At 41.0% G+C, this 20,103-nt stretch overlaps 2 protein-coding genes across 3 annotated transcripts in view; one reads left to right on the forward strand and one right to left on the reverse strand.

The window, feature by feature from the left end:
- Positions 1–9,692, reverse strand: part of LOC139461984 (cleavage and polyadenylation specificity factor subunit 3-like) — a 30,697-nt gene extending 21,005 nt beyond the window's left edge. The window contains exons 1-6 of the mRNA XM_071243476.1: positions 9,612–9,692; positions 8,675–8,738; positions 7,017–7,114; positions 6,016–6,144; positions 5,429–5,513; positions 1,530–1,622 (exon numbers count right to left, since the gene is read on the reverse strand). Of these exons, the coding sequence (XP_071099577.1) occupies positions 1,530–1,622; positions 5,429–5,513; positions 6,016–6,144; positions 7,017–7,114; positions 8,675–8,738; positions 9,612–9,682 (540 nt within the window). The 5' untranslated portion in view covers positions 9,683–9,692. The remainder of the gene's footprint in view (positions 1–1,529; positions 1,623–5,428; positions 5,514–6,015; positions 6,145–7,016; positions 7,115–8,674; positions 8,739–9,611) is intronic.
- Positions 9,693–9,919: 227 nt separating this feature from the next.
- On the forward strand, positions 9,920–19,794 carry LOC139461985 (peptide chain release factor 1-like, mitochondrial). Of its 2 annotated transcripts, XM_071243479.1 has the most exons (8): positions 9,920–10,009; positions 10,542–11,248; positions 12,649–12,731; positions 13,918–14,101; positions 14,720–14,883; positions 15,971–16,088; positions 17,171–17,246; positions 17,987–19,794. In XM_071243479.1, exons 2-8 carry the CDS (start codon positions 10,600–10,602, stop codon positions 18,282–18,284), a joined length of 1,572 nt encoding a protein of 523 aa, XP_071099580.1. In that variant the 5' UTR covers positions 9,920–10,009; positions 10,542–10,599; the 3' UTR covers positions 18,285–19,794. The 2 variants fall into 2 exon arrangements, with proteins under 2 accessions (XP_071099580.1, XP_071099579.1); XM_071243478.1 differs by lacking the exon at positions 9,920–10,009 and having other exon boundaries at positions 10,492–11,248.
- The last annotated feature ends 309 nt before the right edge of the window (positions 19,795–20,103 follow it).

Below are 20,103 nucleotides of genomic sequence, written 5' to 3' on the forward strand. Positions count from 1 at the left end.
GAGGCCAGCATGGGTTGCTGAAGACCAGTTCTAACCTGTACCTTCACTGGGGGAGACAAGCATGGGTTGCTGAAGACCAGTTCTAACCTGTATCTTCACTGGGGGAGACAAGCATGGGTTGCTGAAGACCAGTTCTAACCTGTACCTTCACTGGGGGAGACAAGCATGGGTTGCTGAAGACCAGTTCTAACCTGTACCTTCACTGGGGGAGGCCAGCATTGGTTGCTGAAGACCAGTTCTAACCTGTACCTTCACTGGGGGAGGCCAGCATTGGTTGCTGAAGACCAGTTCTAACCTGTACCTTCACTGGGGGAGACAAGCATGGGTTGCTGAAGACCAGTTCTAACCTGTATCTTCACTGGGGGAGACAAGCATGGGTTGCTGAAGACCAGTTCTAACCTGTACCTTCACTGGGGGAGACAAGCATGGGTTGCTGAAGACCAGTTCTAACCTGTACCTTCACTGGGGGAGACAAGCATGGGTTGCTGAAGACCAGTTCTAACCTGTACCTTCACTGGGGGAGACAAGCATGGGTTGCTGAAGACCAGTTCTAACCTGTACCTTCACTGGGGGAGACAAGCATGGGTTGCTGAAGACCAGTTCTAACCTGTATCTTCACTGGGGGAGACAAGCATGGGTTGCTGAAGACCAGTTCTAACCTGTATCTTCACTGGGGGAGACAAGCATGGGTTGCTGAAGACCAGTTCTAACCTGTATCTTCACTGGGGGAGACAAGCATGGGTTGCTGAAGACCAGTTCAACCTGTATCTTCACTGGGGGAGACCAGCATTGGTTGCTGAAGACCAGTTCTAACCTGTATCTTCACTGGGGGAGACAAGCATGGGTTGCTGAAGACCAGTTCTAACCTGTATCTTCACCCAGATCTTTACAGGGGAAACCAGAATTGGTCGTTCAAGGCCAATTCTAACCCGGATCTTTGAGGGGAAACAAACATTGGTTGCTGAAGACCAATTCTAACCCAGATCTTCACAGGAGCTGACAACATGGTCACCAAAGAGGTTTTGCACAAACGTCTTGCACAGAGTCATTTGACTTTCATGAGTTATACACGACCTCATTTCATTACTTCACCAAACACAGACACGTGTCCCATCTACACCATATATCAGCTGTATACATTTCCTGGCAACAGTGAGTGAGTGAGTGAGTTGGGTTTAACGCCACTTTTAGCAGTATTCCAGTTATATCACGGCGTGTCAGCTTAATGTGGGAGGAAAGCCCGAAATGATGCAGGTCTCAGACGTTTACCACATCGGTGAAACCCACAAGCACGGGTATGGTGCTGACAAACCTAGAAACATAATCGGGGCAAACCGGGATTCGAACCCTCAATCATAGGTTTCTGGCATGCCCAAGGGACGCAACTCTGCACAGCAAATCGCGGCGCCTTAGACGAATGGGCCACCTGTGCCCCCTCCTGGCAACAGAAGAACATGATGTATACATAGCCATGAAGTACTAACCATGGGCATAGCATTTTTCCAATGACAGATTTAGCTTGGACTGACCTTGACCCCAGCAATCTCAATCATAAACATGGACGCCCCCAACACATGTCCAGCTGTGTAGCACCAGAACTTCACGCCATTCACTTCTGTTTCCTGAAAAGAAACAAAACTTGGAACTCAATACTAAATCAGATGATAAAATTTACAGCTTAAACTTTTAACAGTGAGTGAGTGAGTATGGTTTTGCGCCGCTTTTAGCAATATCACGGCGGGGGACACCAGAAATGGGCTTCACACATTGTACCCATGTCGGGAATTGAACCCAGGTCTTCAGCGTGACGAGTGAACGCTTTAACCACTAGGCTACCCGACTGCCCCTAAACTTTTAAAACATAATGATAATTATTTGAGTGGGTGGGTGTGTTGGGTTAAATGCTGCTGCCAGCTTAACATGGGAGGAAAGCCTGAGGTGATGCAGGTCTCAGACGTTTACCACTTTGGTGAAACCAGGACAAACCTAGAAACACAATCAGGGCAAACACGGATTTGAACACTATCATTGATTTCTGGCGTGCCCAAGGGATGCAACTGTGCACAGTGAATTTATGCGTCTAAGGGAAATGAAGGCATGCTCCCCATAGTACACATAACATGCATTTTGGCAGGTTCTAGTCTTGAGAATAGGTTATCAATCAAAAAAATTCGCTACAAACTGGTTACACTGTTTTTTTATGAACACTTACAACTGATCAAAGTATCACTGATACGTGTTATATTTGAGAATTTTACATTAAGTTGTATTAAGTTGTACTTATCCTATCTCACATTATGCATTTCTTCCTTCTTCTTTCAATGTTATGTGGAAACATGATTCAACAAAGTTTCCAGCTTGTAAAAGTAAATCACCTGAACAAATCCCAGCATCACTATAGTCTGCATCCAAATAAATGGGTCACACACTGTAATCCCATGCATAGCAACCTACAGGACCTGATCACATGAATACCCTTGCAACATCATTCTCTTCCCAGAGCTAAAAGGCTAGGGGAGCTGTGATGCAGGGATGGTCGGGAGGGCATAAAGTGTGTGAGATAGGATAAGTATATAAATATACAATGTAAGTATATAAAAATACAATTTAATGTTAAATTTACAAATTTTTAAACTTATCCTATCTCACACAATGCATTTATGCTACGGTTGGACGGTGGGGTGCAAATACCCATGCCTGCTGTAGACTACAACCATGAGACATGCATGAGGGAGCTGGCGCAAAACAGTGAGATAAATAAATAACCAACAACACTGCCTTGTAACAACAATGACATCATTACATGTATGACGACAATGACATCATTATATGAATGACTGCGTAGTTGTAAAGAACAATCTATACAGCATACGACTTAAAATCGATCTGGAAGGGGTCACCAGCCAATCCATTCTACAATGGACTATAGGGTGTGCCAGCTCAGCATCTCTTTAACGCATCGTCAAAGTTATTAATCACACCCAAGGGATTGAAGCAAGCTAAGACGAGAAGAAGACGATCAACATTATCCACAAGAGGATATTCGAATCAATACCAAGCAGCACATGCATAAAGCAGAGACGAGGGTTAAGGATTCAGGATACTGTCAAAACGGACATGCCTTATGGCCACTTCCATGTTGAAGACCAAAGTCTCTATTGATGAGCGATCCTTACCTCTGATTGGGTACTCAGCATTCAGCCCTACTAATAAAAAGGTAATAAACACAATAGCGACAGTTCCGAGATCTGGGAAGACAAGGTGGGGCAGCGTTGATGATCTATGTCGAGACCAGCCAGTGCAGGAACAAAACCAGGAGGAACAAGAACAGCTGAACAAAGTCCAGAGCCATTCTGGAAGGTGGAGGTCACAGCCTGCAGGAACTATTCTAGGTTCGGTGCCAGAATGTTACCCTATTCTAGGTTCCGTGCCAGAATGTTACCCTATTCTAGGTTCCGTGCCAGAATGTTACCCTTTTCTAGGTTCGGTGCCAGAATATTACCCTTATCTAGAAGGTCCCAGCAGGTATTTTGCGGCTGAGTGGATGAAGGGGTCATTGCAGGAGGAGGCACTGACGGGGTAGGATGAACATGAACCGGAGGCGCAGATGACGACTGGGAATGACAATCTACACGAGCGTCTGGTGGAGATGAACATCTACAAGAAGGGGTGATAGTGATCAAAGGGCTGATCCCAATGTGGAGAGAATTAGTAATCAGAACGGGAGTGGAAGTAGAATAGGACAAAACATAAGGGTAACCACGGCAATGAGGATACGGGTCCATGAGCAGGAAGTAGTTCTCCCAACTTTGTGTGTTGTCGCTGTACCGAGAATGATCCCATGCATGTTGATGAGGACTATAATTTTTGGAGCGAGAACAATCCTGTTGACAATTTTTATCTTTGTAACTTGGTGACGGGGAATGAAACAAAGTTGACGAGCGCTCGGCTGAGTCTGTGTGATAGTCATCCTCTGAATCCTGACGAACAGGAGTGTTACGTAATGAATCTGTAGCTTCCTTACAATAACACTGATCCCCCAATTGTTGATCCTGAGGTGGTCGATCCTCCATCTGTCAATTGCAAGAGTGTCAATCCTGACAATCCCCCGACTGTCGATCCTTAGATGAGTGATGCTTAGGTGACCGATCCATAGAGCGCAAATCCTGCAATTGACTATTCTTGAAACAATGACCCTTGGAAGAAGCTGATCTTTGCTCCGTCTATCTTTAGAAGAGGATGAACCCCTTTCGCCAGTCCCAGGTGAAGCCTTATTCGTCACTGTCGATGAAGGAGCGCTAGTATCATTAGACGAAGTAGAGTGATCATCACCAGCCGAAATATCATGTGATGGAGCAGAAGACGATCAAGGAGTGCTAAGAGAGTCAACTGGAGGTGTATTCGAAACTGGCTTTGACAAATCGATGGAAGAGAGAGTCTTGCGAACTTCCTATGTAGCTGGATGTTCCGACTGAGGGTCGCACCCTAACACCTCAGGAATGGACTGTTGAACCAGCATAGGTGGGACGTCGTCTGTAAGAAAACTATCAGAAACTCTGTCAGCCACCAATAGAGGAGGCAAGGTGGATTCCGGAGGTGGTTTTTTATCTTCGTAAAAGAGGAGGGGACAGCAGGCTTGGTTGACTAGTTAGATTTCTTAGCGGGAGACAGCCCACTTTCCAAGTCACTAGATTGCGAGTGCCGGTCAATTTCCCGGCACACAGCGAACAAAGCTTGTTAGTATTTCAATGGCCACAACAGCCACAGCATAAGCTGTGAGGATTTGAAGCAGAAAAGGTAGTTTGACAGTCAAAACCAGCGATGTTTCTTATCCGTACTCATCTTCCCTCAAATATTTACGTAAATTCCTTACAATGTCGGAGGGATGTCATGCAAAAAACTAAACAAAATACTCTGAACTCTCAGTACACGTCTCCACAGTGTGGCCATGAGAGAGAGAATATTGGGGCAGGGGTAATCATGTGATCAGGTCATGTTGGTCGATATGCACAGGATAACAGTGTGTGACCCATTTATTTGGCTGGTGACTATGATGATGCTGGGATGTCTTTGGGTGATTTTTTTTTAGAAGCTGGAAACTTTGTTGAAGCACGTTTTGACATAAGATCCAAAGAAGAAGGAAGAAATGCATAGTGTGAGATAGAAGTGATTTTTTAGAGGATCACTATTTGGCTCACTATAATGTTTAATGACAGCCGACCATACAATAAATTGTTGAAAAGGAGTGAGTGAGTTATCATTGAGTAGTAGCTTGATGTGGGAGAAGAGCCCGAAGTTTACCACTTTGCAGCTCCTCAGATGACCTGCCCTGAACCTTGAAAGTAATAGTCCCATGTCCAGGACTTTACTTTTCATTTGTGACTGTCCAACTACACTACTCTGATGTCACAACAGAGACATACTGTACCTGATGGAAGTTGACAGTTTCAATCTTGTCCATGGAGTTTTCAATGTCTTTTTCGGAGTACAGCTGCGCCTCTGTGGCAATGTTGCTGATGGTTTGCAAAATTCACCATTAGAAGGAAATAAAAGACTTGCATTTTTCACAGCATAACACCATGCCATAAAACTTTCTCTTTCACACTTGATTCAACAGCTGTGAAACAACTACTTTGTTTCAAATTTAAGACTAGATACCAATCAACTTTATTTCAAAGACAAAGGAAGACTTCTTTGAGTGGCATTTAGAAGTTGGGGTGATGAAGTAAGACGAGTTCTATGGATGAACAACTTCTTTATTACAATTAGTGCGATGTTTCGGTGTAGATCCTAACACCTTTATCAAGCATGTGATGATCACTTGCTTGATAAAGGTGTTAGGATCTACACCGAAACGTCGCACTAATTGTAATAAAGAAGTTGTTCATCGACAAAGAAAGAGTTCCCTACTGTATCAGAAACAAGTTATTGATGGACTCATGTCTCATGACATTTGTCTTATTCCAATAATCTCAGATAATTCTTATTATTCATTAACCTTACAAATCGACGTACCTGACTTTCACGTAATCTGACAGCAGCCATCGGTATATGGCTTTTGAGGCATGCGTCATGAAGCACCGACCTTTGAACCCTGTTTTCTCCAGGAAGTATGGCAAGGCTCCACAATGGTCCAAGTGGAAACTAAAAAACAACATCATGTGACGTCAATGACGTCTCGTTTCTTGTTTGTTACGTGATCCCAAATTCCAAATTCTACTGTTTCCGCTTTTAGCGCACAGATGTCAGCAGGCTGGATGCCATTTAATTCATTTATAGCAACAGTAAATGAAGTTGTCTTTTCACATCATGTTACTTATTTTGGTCAGCATAATATTAAATACTCTGCCTTTCCTTTTTTCATATTTCAATTTTCAGGAGTAATCGCATTCATAAACCAAGTTTAAAAAACCATTTGACCTTAACGTTAAGATTGTTACTCTGTGAGGGGCGGAAAGATTTGCTTGGACAAATTGGATGAAACCTTAACACCAATTTCCTTAAAATCAGATATTAGTTCTCGCTACCGCTAAACAAAGATCTGAGGACATCCCAATACAGGTCACGTCAGAACGACCTTTCGCGAACTTTGACCGACCAATGAAATGACTGACAAGAAATCGACATTAGCCAATAAGAAGGCAGCATTCTCGAGCTTTACGACACTAGTTTCAAATTGGCGTCTACGCTTCGAAACATATTTTGACGTATACTCGATTAAAAAAATTAAAACTGATAAGAAGAACATTCTGGAATGGCTTATAGATGGCCTAGATTGTAATGGATATAATCATAAAACCCGTAACTGTCTTTCGGAATACCCCGTGTTAAATATTTCGTGGTTGCATGATTAGAAAATACATTCCAAGTGTCACTTTCATAATCTGGTAGGCGACGCTCTGATTGGTTGGATGAAAGGTCATTCTGACATGACCCGTAATGGGATGTCCTCAGATCTTTGTTTAGCGATAGCAAGAACTAAGATCTGATTTTAATGAGATTGCCTTAACACTTACTGACTGATAAGGAGCAGGTCTATTTCTTCCACATCCACCATGTCAAGAAACGGCAATGAAGCATAGCCATTCATGCCTGGGTGGATCCCACAGTCCAGCTGAAACAACACCATGACTTCAGTAATTCCTTGTCTCATGCTAACATCGTGAACTGATCGAACAGTCTTTGCGAGCCAAGTGATAGAGCAGATATAAACAAACATCAATGACAAGTTAAACATCATTGACATAAGACACTGTGGCAGAAAATTCATACATAAACAAATTAAAAACATATGGACAATTAAACTTGGATTTTCTGGTTCATGTTTATAAAAAAACAAACTTGTATCTTGTATATCATCAGTTCGCATTGACACCAGACAATAATCAGCTCTTTTGTTTGTTTCTTTATTTGCTGATTTTCGCCACTCAGTAGTGCTACATCACAGCAGCCTGTAAACCCGGTAAATAATCAATTTGTGATTGATTTATGAGCAACACCACACGCTGTTAAGGTAATATGATACATAATCAACCAAATCACCAAGTCTGACAACCCAATCCATTTTACTTCTAGTCACATCATGTCACATGTTACGACAAGAAAAGGTTACTGGGAAACAATTTTATCCTTGAATCCCACATGGAAGATGATATCAAACTATATCTATGTATAGTAATAGTATGATCTTAATTCATGTTAGTATGTTTATCACGAACTTTGAAAATAACTGTCACAACCATGTTAGGACATGATAGTTACAACAGTTGTACAGCTAAAACAGCATATTGGAATGAGGCACTTGTGTATAAAGTAGGGCTGGGACTATACACCAACAGTGAGATCCGATACGTATCATGAGGGTCTTGATGGGTTTTAATGCTTAACATAAAACACCCTTCAAACACTATCGTAAACGTAAAACTCATCTTTTTTTATCATAAATGCTTCTTGTAAAATGTCAAAAAATAACTGCTCAACGTAAATAAATAATTTACTGCTTATCGTAAAATGATTAAAATGGTCAAAAACAGTCCGTCTTCAAGACCCAAATGCTTCGTCACAGAAAGCAGTCTGCGCAACTGACCAGTCTAGAATGTTTAGCGATGTGAGATTTTGCCCGGTATTAAAAATATGAATTGTCTGGATGAAACGAAAGCAGAATTTAAAGTCCCATGTCCCACCATGGGCCATTTAGGAATTTTTCGCCACGATTTTATTGAAAAAGAAGAAAAATTACTGCTTAATGAAAAAGTACGCTAAATTTTACTGCTTAATGAAAAAGTACGCTAAATTTTACTGCTTACTGCTTATGGGACCCATCCATCAGGACCCTCTATCATGATACCTTGCTCACAATCCGACATGTATCACAATGCTTGCATAAGCGCTTATCTGTGGTGTGTAAGCCAACTTTTTCATAGACAGGATGGCCAAATACCTGGCACACTGATGATCTGCAGTTGGCAGTGTCAAGTAAGGCACAAGGATGAAAATATTTCACTACTAATATTCACTTCTAAAATTAGTGTTTGGTGTAACAGCAAACATTTAAGGTATGTATAGATATTTTACTTAGTGTTCCACTGTGATCGACACTTGGATCGAGAAGTAAAAGTATCATCACATCACTAGTTTAAAGGTATCTGAATATAAAAGATGATTTTCTATTTACCATTATAGTTTTTCCTTTGAACTCCATGATGTGACATGATCGCCCAACCTCTTGACCGGCTCCTCTGAAAAAGAAATTGAGAATTTCAGGTATTGCACTTTATCAATATAAAACAATACATGAACAGACAAGTATAGGATCTCCTTAGGTTAAAATATGGAATGAAAAATATACTTTCTGAACACATGCACAGGTGTTTTCAAACCATTGTTAGTTAATCTGGCTCACGTTTGGTATGTTTGGGTTTGGTTCCCTTGTTGTTCTTTATTGAGGGTAGTCTCTTGTATCATGACCTTACTTTCTGTCCATAACATTTTCTGTTAGATTGAAAAGTTTGTCAGTTACAGACCTAACCTAATGGCAAAGTAGGAGTGACAATGTCCCAAAGACACAGCCAAGTCTCATTTGGACAATGAATAGATGTCAATTTAAGTTCCATTGTGAATGTAGCATGCTACACATCCCACCCTATTAAGTTTCTACTTTTGAAAGACAGCACCCTCATTTATCTACTTTTGAAAGACAGCACCCTCATTTATCCCATATTTGAAAAGTTGCAATCGATCTTTCTGATCTCGTTCAATTTTGGTCTTACACTAGTTATCACTTTTGAGGGGTTTGTGTGTGTGTGTGTGTCGTGTGTCGTGTGTGTGTCGTGTGTGTGTGTGTGTGTCGTGTGTGTGTCGTGTGTGTGTCGTGTGTGTCGTATGTGTGTGTCGTGTGTGTCGTGTGTGTGTGTGTGTGTGTGTGTGTGAACATCTTTTAAACAGAGCGGTGCAAGAACTCAACCATGACCATGCTGTTTGTGTTTGCTCACAAAGACGCATGATCAGCTGGTGACGTGAGATCTACGAATCAAGACCCAGCGTGTGTATGATTTTGTTCTCTCTTCAAATAAGACGAATCATAAGACATTGACATAAAGTTATGAACTAACAGAGGTCTAATAATGAGTTGTTCGCTCTCTTCAGCCGGTACTTGACTCTCGGATTTTCGTTTTGACGCCATTTCTGACCGGATACGGAAATCATTCGGATACTTCGTTAACCAGGAACATATTATGTCACTTTCTAAATAATTCATTATTTTAAACCTAGTGAAAATGTCAAATGTAAAGTTTGAACAAACAGTCGACTAAGGCATTCACTTAAGTGTCCATATTGTATTACTTGGTGCGTAGTTGCTCGAAAATTGTGACATAAATAAATATGCCCGGATTTTAAGCACAACAAAATGGCTGCCCCCGTTATTGGAGGCATGTGTTATGGTGTTATGTCATGTTTCTGAAATGAATCTTTTGACAGCAAATTCGAGAAGCTGACATGTTTATTTTGGGTAATGAATTAATAGGTTGTCAATACAAGACGGAAATGGACGGTTGTTATCATCATGCAAACATGTTTTTCACATGTGCAAGGTTTCATTGATCCAGACTTCTTTTCTGTTTAAAAGCAAAGACTAAATTTTTGACAGTCACCAATATGCCAGTTAATTTGTGAATGGGTCTTTTAGTAGTTTGACCTAAATGCTATATACAGTGGCCACATGCATGCCTCATTAAATAATTTTAAGTCCAATTACTTTTTTTCAAAAAGTTGCATTCAGTAGAGAGAATGTGTATTTTTCAAAATTGTTATAATTACATTGTTTGTGAAAATGACACTTAGTAGGACTAAAATGTTGTTTCTATGCAGTTGGGATATGTTGACATCCATCAACCAAATCAGCGACCCCCACCACCTTAGCCAATTAGTCTGCTCTTACAAAAAGCATGGGTTGATGAAGACAAATTCTGACCCAGATAGTTTCGTCCTAGTATGTATAACTCAACAGAACACTCTCCACTGAGCTCAATGTTCTATTTCAGATCTCCACCAAGAACTGAAGCACATCCAAATCCATCCGATGAATCTATAAATCTGAAAATGGCCGCCCCATTGAGCAAGTGTAACGCAACCTGTATAAAGCGCCTGTATTTCACATTATTGTCACATCAAAGACAACTGTCCTGTCAAAGTCCAATGAAAAGTTGTTCAGATCAGAAATCTTTTTTTTCAAAGCAATATTTTCAAAATAGACAATACTCTGTTTATGGCAGTATATCATTCAGTCAATATCGGGCAATATGTCAAGTGAAACATGTACTATCTATGGAAACTGACAGGATTGCAAATGATAACAAGAAGAAAGATTTGCAGTTGTTTGGACTAAACTACATAGAGCAAATTCTTGCAAGGAAATACCACTCTGTTACTCAAGGTGTACAGTGGTCGAGTAGGCTCAAGTGTGTTGTAGATGTATGTGATGACAACACATGGAGAGCTGTAAACCACACGAGGAAATATGCTTCTAGAAGTGACCGATTCAACATTAACTGTAACCAACTTTACCATGACTATCTTACTAGCTTAGATACTGAGTATGACAATTTAGCTTCTGATCTCGCCGGCCAAAGTGTCAAATCTTCCAAGGACATGAATCTACGTCTGCAGAAGTTGTCTCCTGTGGTATCAGTCTTCAGGGACATTCAACAGAAATATTCCGAGGTGACGGAACTGGATAGCTTGTTATCAGGTACAGAGGTAGGGCAATGGACCTGATGACATTGCATTTAAAATTTATATATGAAACTTAAAGTCTATAGTCAGCACCGATGACCAAGTGGTCTATAGTGCCACAATTTGTTGTGCAGTTGAATGCCATGGTCATATCAGGATCTATTGTTTGTGAGTTAGAGAGACACTCAGTTCCAGGAATGAGTTGTCATACTTTAAAATATATATCTACAAATTAAAAAAAATAATCCAAAGCTTAATTTGAAAGCTGAGGCAATTTACACTTACCAAATCATTCTAGACTTGAGTTGGATTCATTTTTCTATTTATTCTCTGGGGTCTGGGAGACAGACAAGTCATGAGTTTGAATCCCAGATTTGCTCTCATTTTGATCATTTGTCAGAACCACTATGCCCATGTTCATGGGTTTCGCCTAATGGTAAATGTCTATGACCTGCTTCACATGGACTTTTCTCCAACACTATACTTTGTATAACTGAAGTGAGGTTAATGAAAGGAGGGGGCTTATGTTTCTAGGTTTGTCAGCACCATACCCGTTCTCGTTGGTGGTAAACGTCTGAGACCTGCATCACTTTGGGCTTTCTTCCTACATTAAGCTGACATGCCGCGATATAACTGTAATACTGTTTAAAAGTGACTTTAAACCCAACTCACTCACTCACTCACCAATGACAGGGATGTGCTCAATGTGGGCATGGTGGGTGAGTCTCTAGTTTTGGATTATTTTATGCCTAGTGAGACTGGACATGGGACTGGTCATGGTTGGTTTGTTAGTTTGTTGTTTTACGGCGTACACAGCAATATTCCAGCTATATGACGGCGGTCTGTAAATAATGGGGTCTTCACCAGACAATCCAGTGACTGATATCATGAGCATCGATCTACGCAATTCGGATCGATGACATGCTTCAACAAAGTCAGCGAGCCTGACCACCCATGAAATAATGACTCTTCTATTTTTTCAAAGATACAAGTTATAAATTTGAAAATCATAATGATCATTTAGGGACTGATAATTTATTATGGGGAGGGTGCGGGGGAGGAGTCATGAAGAATGTTTGCTTGTAATTAGGGTGGATATTGGGACATGAAAAAATGATACATACAATGGGGTCAGCAAAATATGATACAGTCCTAAGACCAATCTCTCCCCCTACAAAATACATTACCAGTCCCTTGGGTAAAACAGTAAATAAAATAGTTTGATATGGCAAAATATAAATTGAAAAAATGTGCTGGTGGTATCACAAGTCTATTTACATTATTTCAAATTAATCCATCCTTAATCTTTGCAATTTTTCAGGTTATGACTGATTGAGGAGTCTAAATGTTTCGCTAATAACCATTTGGAGGAACACATGATCACTTTCACATTCCTCTATCCTTTCATTTCCTCAGGGTCTGATGATGCTGAGATGGTTACCATGGCAACAAGAGAGAAGCAGGAACTGCTTGAAGATATTAAGGATAAGGAGAGTGGGGTATGGTAACCATGACAACTGCTGTTTGTGAATTGTAATGAGTTTGTATCTGTGGCATATACTACAACAGGACCACCTCTGTGGTAGAGCATTGTCCGTGGGGTTCGATCCCTGGCCGCGTCATACCAAAAGACGTTAAAAGATGGTACTTGTTGTACCCTGTCTGGCGCTTGGCATTAAGGGGCTAAAACAAGGACTAGTCGGCTCGGAGTCAGTATACTGTGTCTGAGTGGGGTATTCATGTTAAACTGCGGCATGGTATCTCAGTGGGCTAGCACTATAAATCGGTATCAGTGCAGACTAGTAGAAGCAAGCGCACACACACACACACACACACACACAAACACAAACACACACACACACACACACACATATGCAGACAAGTACAAGCAGACACACACAAACTCACACACACACACACACACACACACAAAATGTGCATGTCGCTATATAAGTGCAATAATCTTGGACGCGACGTTAAACCCAATTTCACCTCACCTGAACATGTGACAAGGGAAGGCATTACAACCCTGACAATGACCCATTCTACCCATTGTGATAATCTTTTTGTCATGTTCAGGACGACTCCAAACAAAGTGACCGGCCAATCAAGAAGAACCTTAATTTGTAGAAAAAATTGTACATTGTATTTGTTTTTACTTTTTGTGTGTGTTAATTTCAGATGTTTTTAAACATTGCATTTTAAAATTGCAGTCAGTGGAAATATTTTATACATATTTGTATGCGAGAAAACTCAAAATTAATGGGTAATGAAGATGACCTTTGCATATTTTACGTGACCCATGAAGATTCTGGGGTAGACTAGGTCTTCAGCAACCCATGCTTGCCGTTAAAGGCGACTATGCTTGTCGTAAGACAGGATTGGCTGGTCAGGCTGGCTGACTTGGTTGATACATGTCATCGATCCCAATTGCCTTTGTCGATGCTCATGATTCACTGGATTGTCTGGTCGAGACTCGATTATTTACAGACTGCCGTCATGTAGCCGGAATATGGCTGAGTGCGGTGTTAAACAAGAAACCAACAAAGCATATTTTACGTATATTCTCAGCTTACTGGAGCTGTGCCTACAGTAGTGGCAGTGCTGACAATCAAGCTGGACCAACCACTACCCCAAACACTCCCCCTATAGGTATTCATGGAGTTCTCTCCCTTCCTGTTGCAGCTGGTGTTGATGTTGGCTGGGGAGTCTAGGGTGGACAAGAATGACATCATTCTTGAGGTGTCGGCCGGTGTCGGGGGTCAGGAAGCCATGTTGTTCACAGGCGAGGTGTTCAGCATGTACGAGAACTATGCACAATACAAGGGCTGGGTCTTCCAAATAATTGACTATGAACGCAGTGAAATAGGTAGGACTTCAGCATGATCATCCATTCTCATGTCTATATATTTCTTCAGGGTAATAATACTTTTTCTTCACATATTATCAAAATAGTTTTTGTGATAAAAAATTTAAGTGGAAAGAAAATCTTAATAGTGCTTTCCAGTATTTGGTGTCTACATCTCACGGCTTTTGAGGTACAATAGTAAGAGCTTGTTCGGCTGCAAACATTGGAAAGAGCATCATGCGACTCTTGCTCGAAGGTTGTTAGATCAGGTTACGACCTGTATGACCTTAGTAATGGTTTCAAAAGGTTTTTCATGTTAGACAGGGGCAGTCGGGTAGCCTAGTGGTTTTGCGTTCGCTTGTCACGCTGAAGCCCCGGGTTCATTTCCCGACATGGGTACAATGGTTGAAGTCCATTTCTGGTGTCCCCGGCCGTGATATTGCTGGAATATTGTTAAAAGCGGCGTAAAACCATACTCACTCACTCATGTTAGACATGCAGAGGACATTTCCAAATATGACTCAGTCAGAATTGTACAATGGACATAAAGCAGATAATTTTTTATGATTATGGAAACTTTTATTTCTTGATTTAGTTGAAACTCCCAACATTGTTTTTCCTTTCACATGTTGTTTTCAGGGGGTTTGAGACGAGCATCCGCTGCCATAGAGGGGACAGACGTATTCAAGTACCTGAAGTTTGAGGGCGGTGTGCATCGGGTTCAGAGAGTCCCGCGGACTGAGAAGTCTGGCCGAGTCCACACCAGTACCATGACAGTCGCCATATTGCCACAACCTGATGAGGTATGAGGGAATCTACTCATGATTTGTAGAATGCAACTCCCTCATATTTCCAATTTCTAGCATCTTTCGATATTGTTTATATTCCTGCATCCTGGCTGCAGATTAAGAATTCAGTCTGTATTAAGTTCCTATCAAAGTTAGTCAGTCATGGTTATTTATAATAATAATAATAATAATAATAATAATAATGTGAGGACTTTTATTGTGCTAGCCTCATACACTTCTGCATGCTCAAAGCGCTAACTTTTTTACCCCAGTCAACGGATGAGTGTACACTCGATCTTCATTCTCAGCTCCCCGGGGAGTATACAACCCAAGCTGACTTGTCAGATGCTAGAAGGGGGACAGTCACATTACCATCTCATTCTACAGCGTACCCATTTTTACTGCTGGGTGAACAGAGGCATATTTCGAACAAAGTAACAAGGCTACTACATACCACTGGTGAACCATCAACTCATGAAAGGCCCCAATCAGTCATAATCCTTTTGTTGTTTATTACTAGCTTCACCCTTCTGTTTATATTACAGGCTTCACCGGCTAATATGTTTTACCCTTCTGTGTACATAACAGGCTCCTCCACTCCAGCAGTGTAACAACATCTCATATCTACTCTACTGTATAAACACTGCCTCCTATCCTGTCCATATACTGGTCAACCATACTCTGTACATCATATGCTTGATAACGGTGTTAGAACCTACACCGAATCGTCGCTCCTAATTGTAATAAAGAAGTTGTTCATCCATATATCTTATCCTTACAAAGTAACTCGCCTAAGGAGACACCAAATGTAATATGTGCTTCAGTATATGGCAGGCCTGAAGCCTGAGAAACTCTCAGGACTGAAGCTGCCGAACGTGGTTACCCATCCACCCCTCCGCGATCTTCTCTCATTTCTTACTTAAAAGATTGGTAACCTGTGCTCTGTGCAGTTCACCTGTGCTCTGTGCAGTTCACCTGTGCGAAGGCAATTCACAATTATGAGATTAGAGAGACGCAATATTGAGGTACATATATGTTTCTACTTCTATGTAATGTTTGAAAAATAGAGCTTAAACTTAGAAGCTGTTTATTTCTGGTCCAGATTGATGTTGTGATCCATGCAAAGGACCTTCAAGTGGAGACGTTCCGTGCCAGTGGGAGCGGAGGCCAGCATGTCAACAACACTGACAGTGCTGTCCGCATCACACACACTCCCACCAGTAAGTGGTGGCCCCAGGCATTTAAGGCACCATAATTTGCTGCTCAGAGTTACATCCCTTGGGCACGCCAGAAACCTATGATTGTGGGTTCCCGTCCCTATTCGCCTTGATTATGTTTCTAGGTTTGTCAGCACCATAACTGTGCTCATGATTTTCACAAAAGTGGTAAGCATCTGAGACCTGCATCATTTCAGGCTTTCCTCCTGCATTGAGCTGTGATGTAACTAGGATACTGTTCAAACGGGGTTAAACCCGACTCACTCACTCATTCAACTGTAAAATTATTGATGAGTTGTTAAATGCAGTGTCATTTTTTCACTGCAGTACCTTTTGTCAAGTATTGTCATTTGACGATACCAATTTTAGCAATATTCCAGCAATATCATTGTGGGGGACACCAGAAATGGGCTTCACACTTTTTGAACATGTGGGGAATCAAACCCTGTCCCTTAATGTGATGAGCAAACACTTCAATCACTAGGCTAACATGCCACCCTGAAATACCTACACAGCTACTTACAGTTCTTGGGCCCCCTAACACAAAGCGATCTTAGTGCTAAGATGATCTTAACTCCCATACTTTAACATAGGCTTACAATGGTCTTAGCGCTAAGATCGTTTTGTGCAAGTGGGCCCTGTTCTCATTGATGTCATGTCATGAAGTGTAACCTGCAACAACTTAACTTTGTTTATAATGTCACCCATCTTCCCGAGGCAAGGGAGTTAACTGACTTTAAAAGTCTTAGTTCCACCCTTGCCAAACTAGGCTGAAATAATGGAGTTATAATTTGGCTGGACTAACGAGTCTATGCATAGTCCAATCCAAACTGTTTTTTCTCTCAGATCTTTGGGGAGTATACATTTTATAGGTAGCAATGTATCAGTGTATATATAGATTTTGGCGAAAAATGTGATGAACTTTCGGTATCAGTTACCATTCTTGTTCTTTCAGTAAATTGTATATTGTCTGACTGTAATTGTATAACTGCACCTGCAACTCTGTGTGCTTCTGTTAAACGAAGATACTGCAAATACCCAACACCAGCATCAAGCCTCTTCCAGGAATGTCCTTGTTCCTTCAGAAACCATCGCTGAATGTCAGTCTGAGAGGTCGCAGATTCGAAACCGAGAGATTGCATTGCAGCTCATAAGGTCAAGGTCAGTGAATGTGTTACAGAAAATGGGACGTGGTTTTAACCTGCTTGTCAGCAACATCGAAGCACATCAGCAGCCTTCAAAATTCACGCTAGACAAAGACGGCTCAATTGTGCTTAGGGCAAATAAAGTTCTCATTTTGACAAGAAGCATTTAAGGGCAACAAATCTGAACTAGTTCTCAATAATGCAGTTCGCTCAAGTTGGAACAACATAAAACTGACAAAAAATGTAAGCATTGTAAACATTTTTGTCTTGTTCAAGCAGGACAAGTCCAAGACTCTGGACTTAAATTTACATAGTCCTCTGGGGGTATCATGGATGGCCCAGTCATCTAAAGCCCCACGATTTGCTGTGTAGAGTTGCTTCCCTTGGGCATGCCAGAAACCTATGATTGTGGGTTCGAATCCCGGTTCGCCCCAATTATGTTTCTAGGTTTGTCAGCACCATACCCGTGCTCATGGGTTTCACCGAAGTGGTAAACTTCTGGGACCTGCATCACTTCAGGCTTTCTTCTGACATGAAGCTGACATGTCGCGATATAACTGGAATACTGTTAAAAGTGGCGTTAAACCCAACTCACTCATTCACTCGCTTACATAGTCTTCTGGACTAATCTTATTTTTTTTCTAGGGGTTCATCAACATTGTGTTTTGTCACCTTCAGCAATATTCCAGCTGTATGAGGGGTGGCAAGGTTTATTTGACTCTTTTAAGAAAAGTGAAACACCCATGTCTGTTCCAGGATATACCAGGAGGAATTGACAGCCCAAATGGCAGAGACCGATGCTACCAGGAGGCTGCAGATCGGTACCGGTGGACGGTCCGAGAAGATCCGCACCTATAACTTCCCACAGGACAGAGTGACAGACCACAGACTTGGGGAGAACTGTCACAACATCGATGTCTTCCTCCATGGAGGCGAGGATCTTGATGACGTCATTGTCAGTCTTATGTGGGGCATCAAGTATGAGATTGTTGATGGCATACTGGAGGATTTTGACAACAAACGAAAAAAGACAAATAAAGTAAAGAAGACGTAGATTCCGATAAAGTCTTGTTGGTTCTACGGTGTGTGTTATGGTTTCTAGTTTTTCTCAATCTTATTAATATCGGATCTTTACAAAAATATGATACCTCTCTGTCTGAGCCAATCAGATGTCAGCTTCATAAAACACTCCAGCTTCATTTCTTCACCCTGCCATTTTGGGAATTTTGATTTGTACAAATGAAAACCAACAGAGAATACATGTTGTCTCCAGTGGTACTCCCCCTTGGGTGTTGATGTCAAGCGCTCAAATATAACAGGGTATATAAAATGTGAATGCAATATAAAGGTGTGGCTTTTTTTATCGGCATTCGGAACTTCATGTTCGAGATACAGAAATCAGATACACTGGTCTGCATGTTTGGCTCCCTCGTACATGGAAATTTCGAAACACTTATTGCCTGATTAGAAAGTTCTGATTCGACCTCCGATGGAAGTTATTTATTGGAGGGGTGGTCATGAAAAAATGACAGGTTTTTTCTAATAAAAAATGGGGCGGTCGGGTAACCTAGTGGTTAAAGCCGAAGATCCAGGTTGGATTCCCGACGTGGGTACAATGTGTGAAGCTTATTTCTGGTGTCCCCCGCTGTGATATTACTAGAATATTGCTGAAAATGGCGTAAAACCATACTCGCATACTCACTCACTCTAATAAAAAATAATAAATTTGAACATTATTTATGGATTGGTCATTTGTTGTAGCAACTGGAGGGAGGGGGAATGGCATGATAAATGTTAATGTATTTGGTGGGTGGGGTAGGTCCTGAAAAACTGTAACATAAGATGAGGGAATTAGCAAAATATGAGACAGTCCAAATAACAATCTCCCACCCTACACCCCAGCTCAACATCATACAGTAATAAATGACCAGTCCCTAACTCCAGATGAATAGGAAGGAAATATGGAAGTGTAACATTATGGATTGATATTTATATGGATCCATTGTGACATTTGATTGCTTTGGTCATGCCCTTGGGACACAACTCGAGGACATGTCCTTTACTGTTTATTTATATATTTCTAGTGTTAGAATGGTTGGACAGTATATATGTGAATAAGAGTGACAATGGATGAAATATGATACATGTTATTGAATGATGCATATTTTCTAGAAAAGTATGCATTTACATAATCATGACATTGTTGATTTTTCTGTCATAATGTATTGTATTACATATCAAATTAGAAAATGTTGAGTCAATGAAATTTCACGGTATAAATGTACTGTAAATGATAATAGTTTTGTTAAAAATAAACTGGAGGCATTATCTGTGTTATCAACTTATCAGTGTGTTTCTAGGTTTGTCAGCACCATACCCGTGCTTGTGGGTTTCACCGAAGTGGTAAACGTCTTAGACATGCATCACTTTGGGCTTTCCTCACACATTAAGCTGACATGATATAACTGGAATACTGTTAAAAGCGTGATTGTTATAAAGGTAGTTTACTGTACATAAGATACTGTAGAAAAGTGAACTTGTAGTTTATTTATGTGAAGTATATGCACACAAAGACATATATATGTTATAAATATATAAACATTTTTTATTAGCACTGGAAGTAGCACTGAATTAAACTGGATGTCTCTGAATAGTCTTTGTTTACTCCAACCCTGTCTCCAGTGTTGACATGTCTGTCGAGTGGTTCTCTTGTTGTACATGTAACCTTAGAAAATAACCTGTTGTGTGCCTCGCTGCGATGTTACATATTCCACTAGCCTTAAACCCGCCATGGTATTGTGTGCCTCGCTGCGATGTTACATATTCCACTAGCCTTAAACCCGCCATGGTATTGTGTGCCTCGCTGCGATGTT

The sequence above is a fragment of the Haliotis cracherodii genome, unplaced genomic scaffold (assembly GCF_022045235.1).
Source record: "Haliotis cracherodii isolate W230 unplaced genomic scaffold, xgHalCrac1.p SCAF_15, whole genome shotgun sequence".
In the NCBI taxonomy this organism is placed as follows: Eukaryota; Metazoa; Mollusca; class Gastropoda; order Lepetellida; family Haliotidae; genus Haliotis; species Haliotis cracherodii.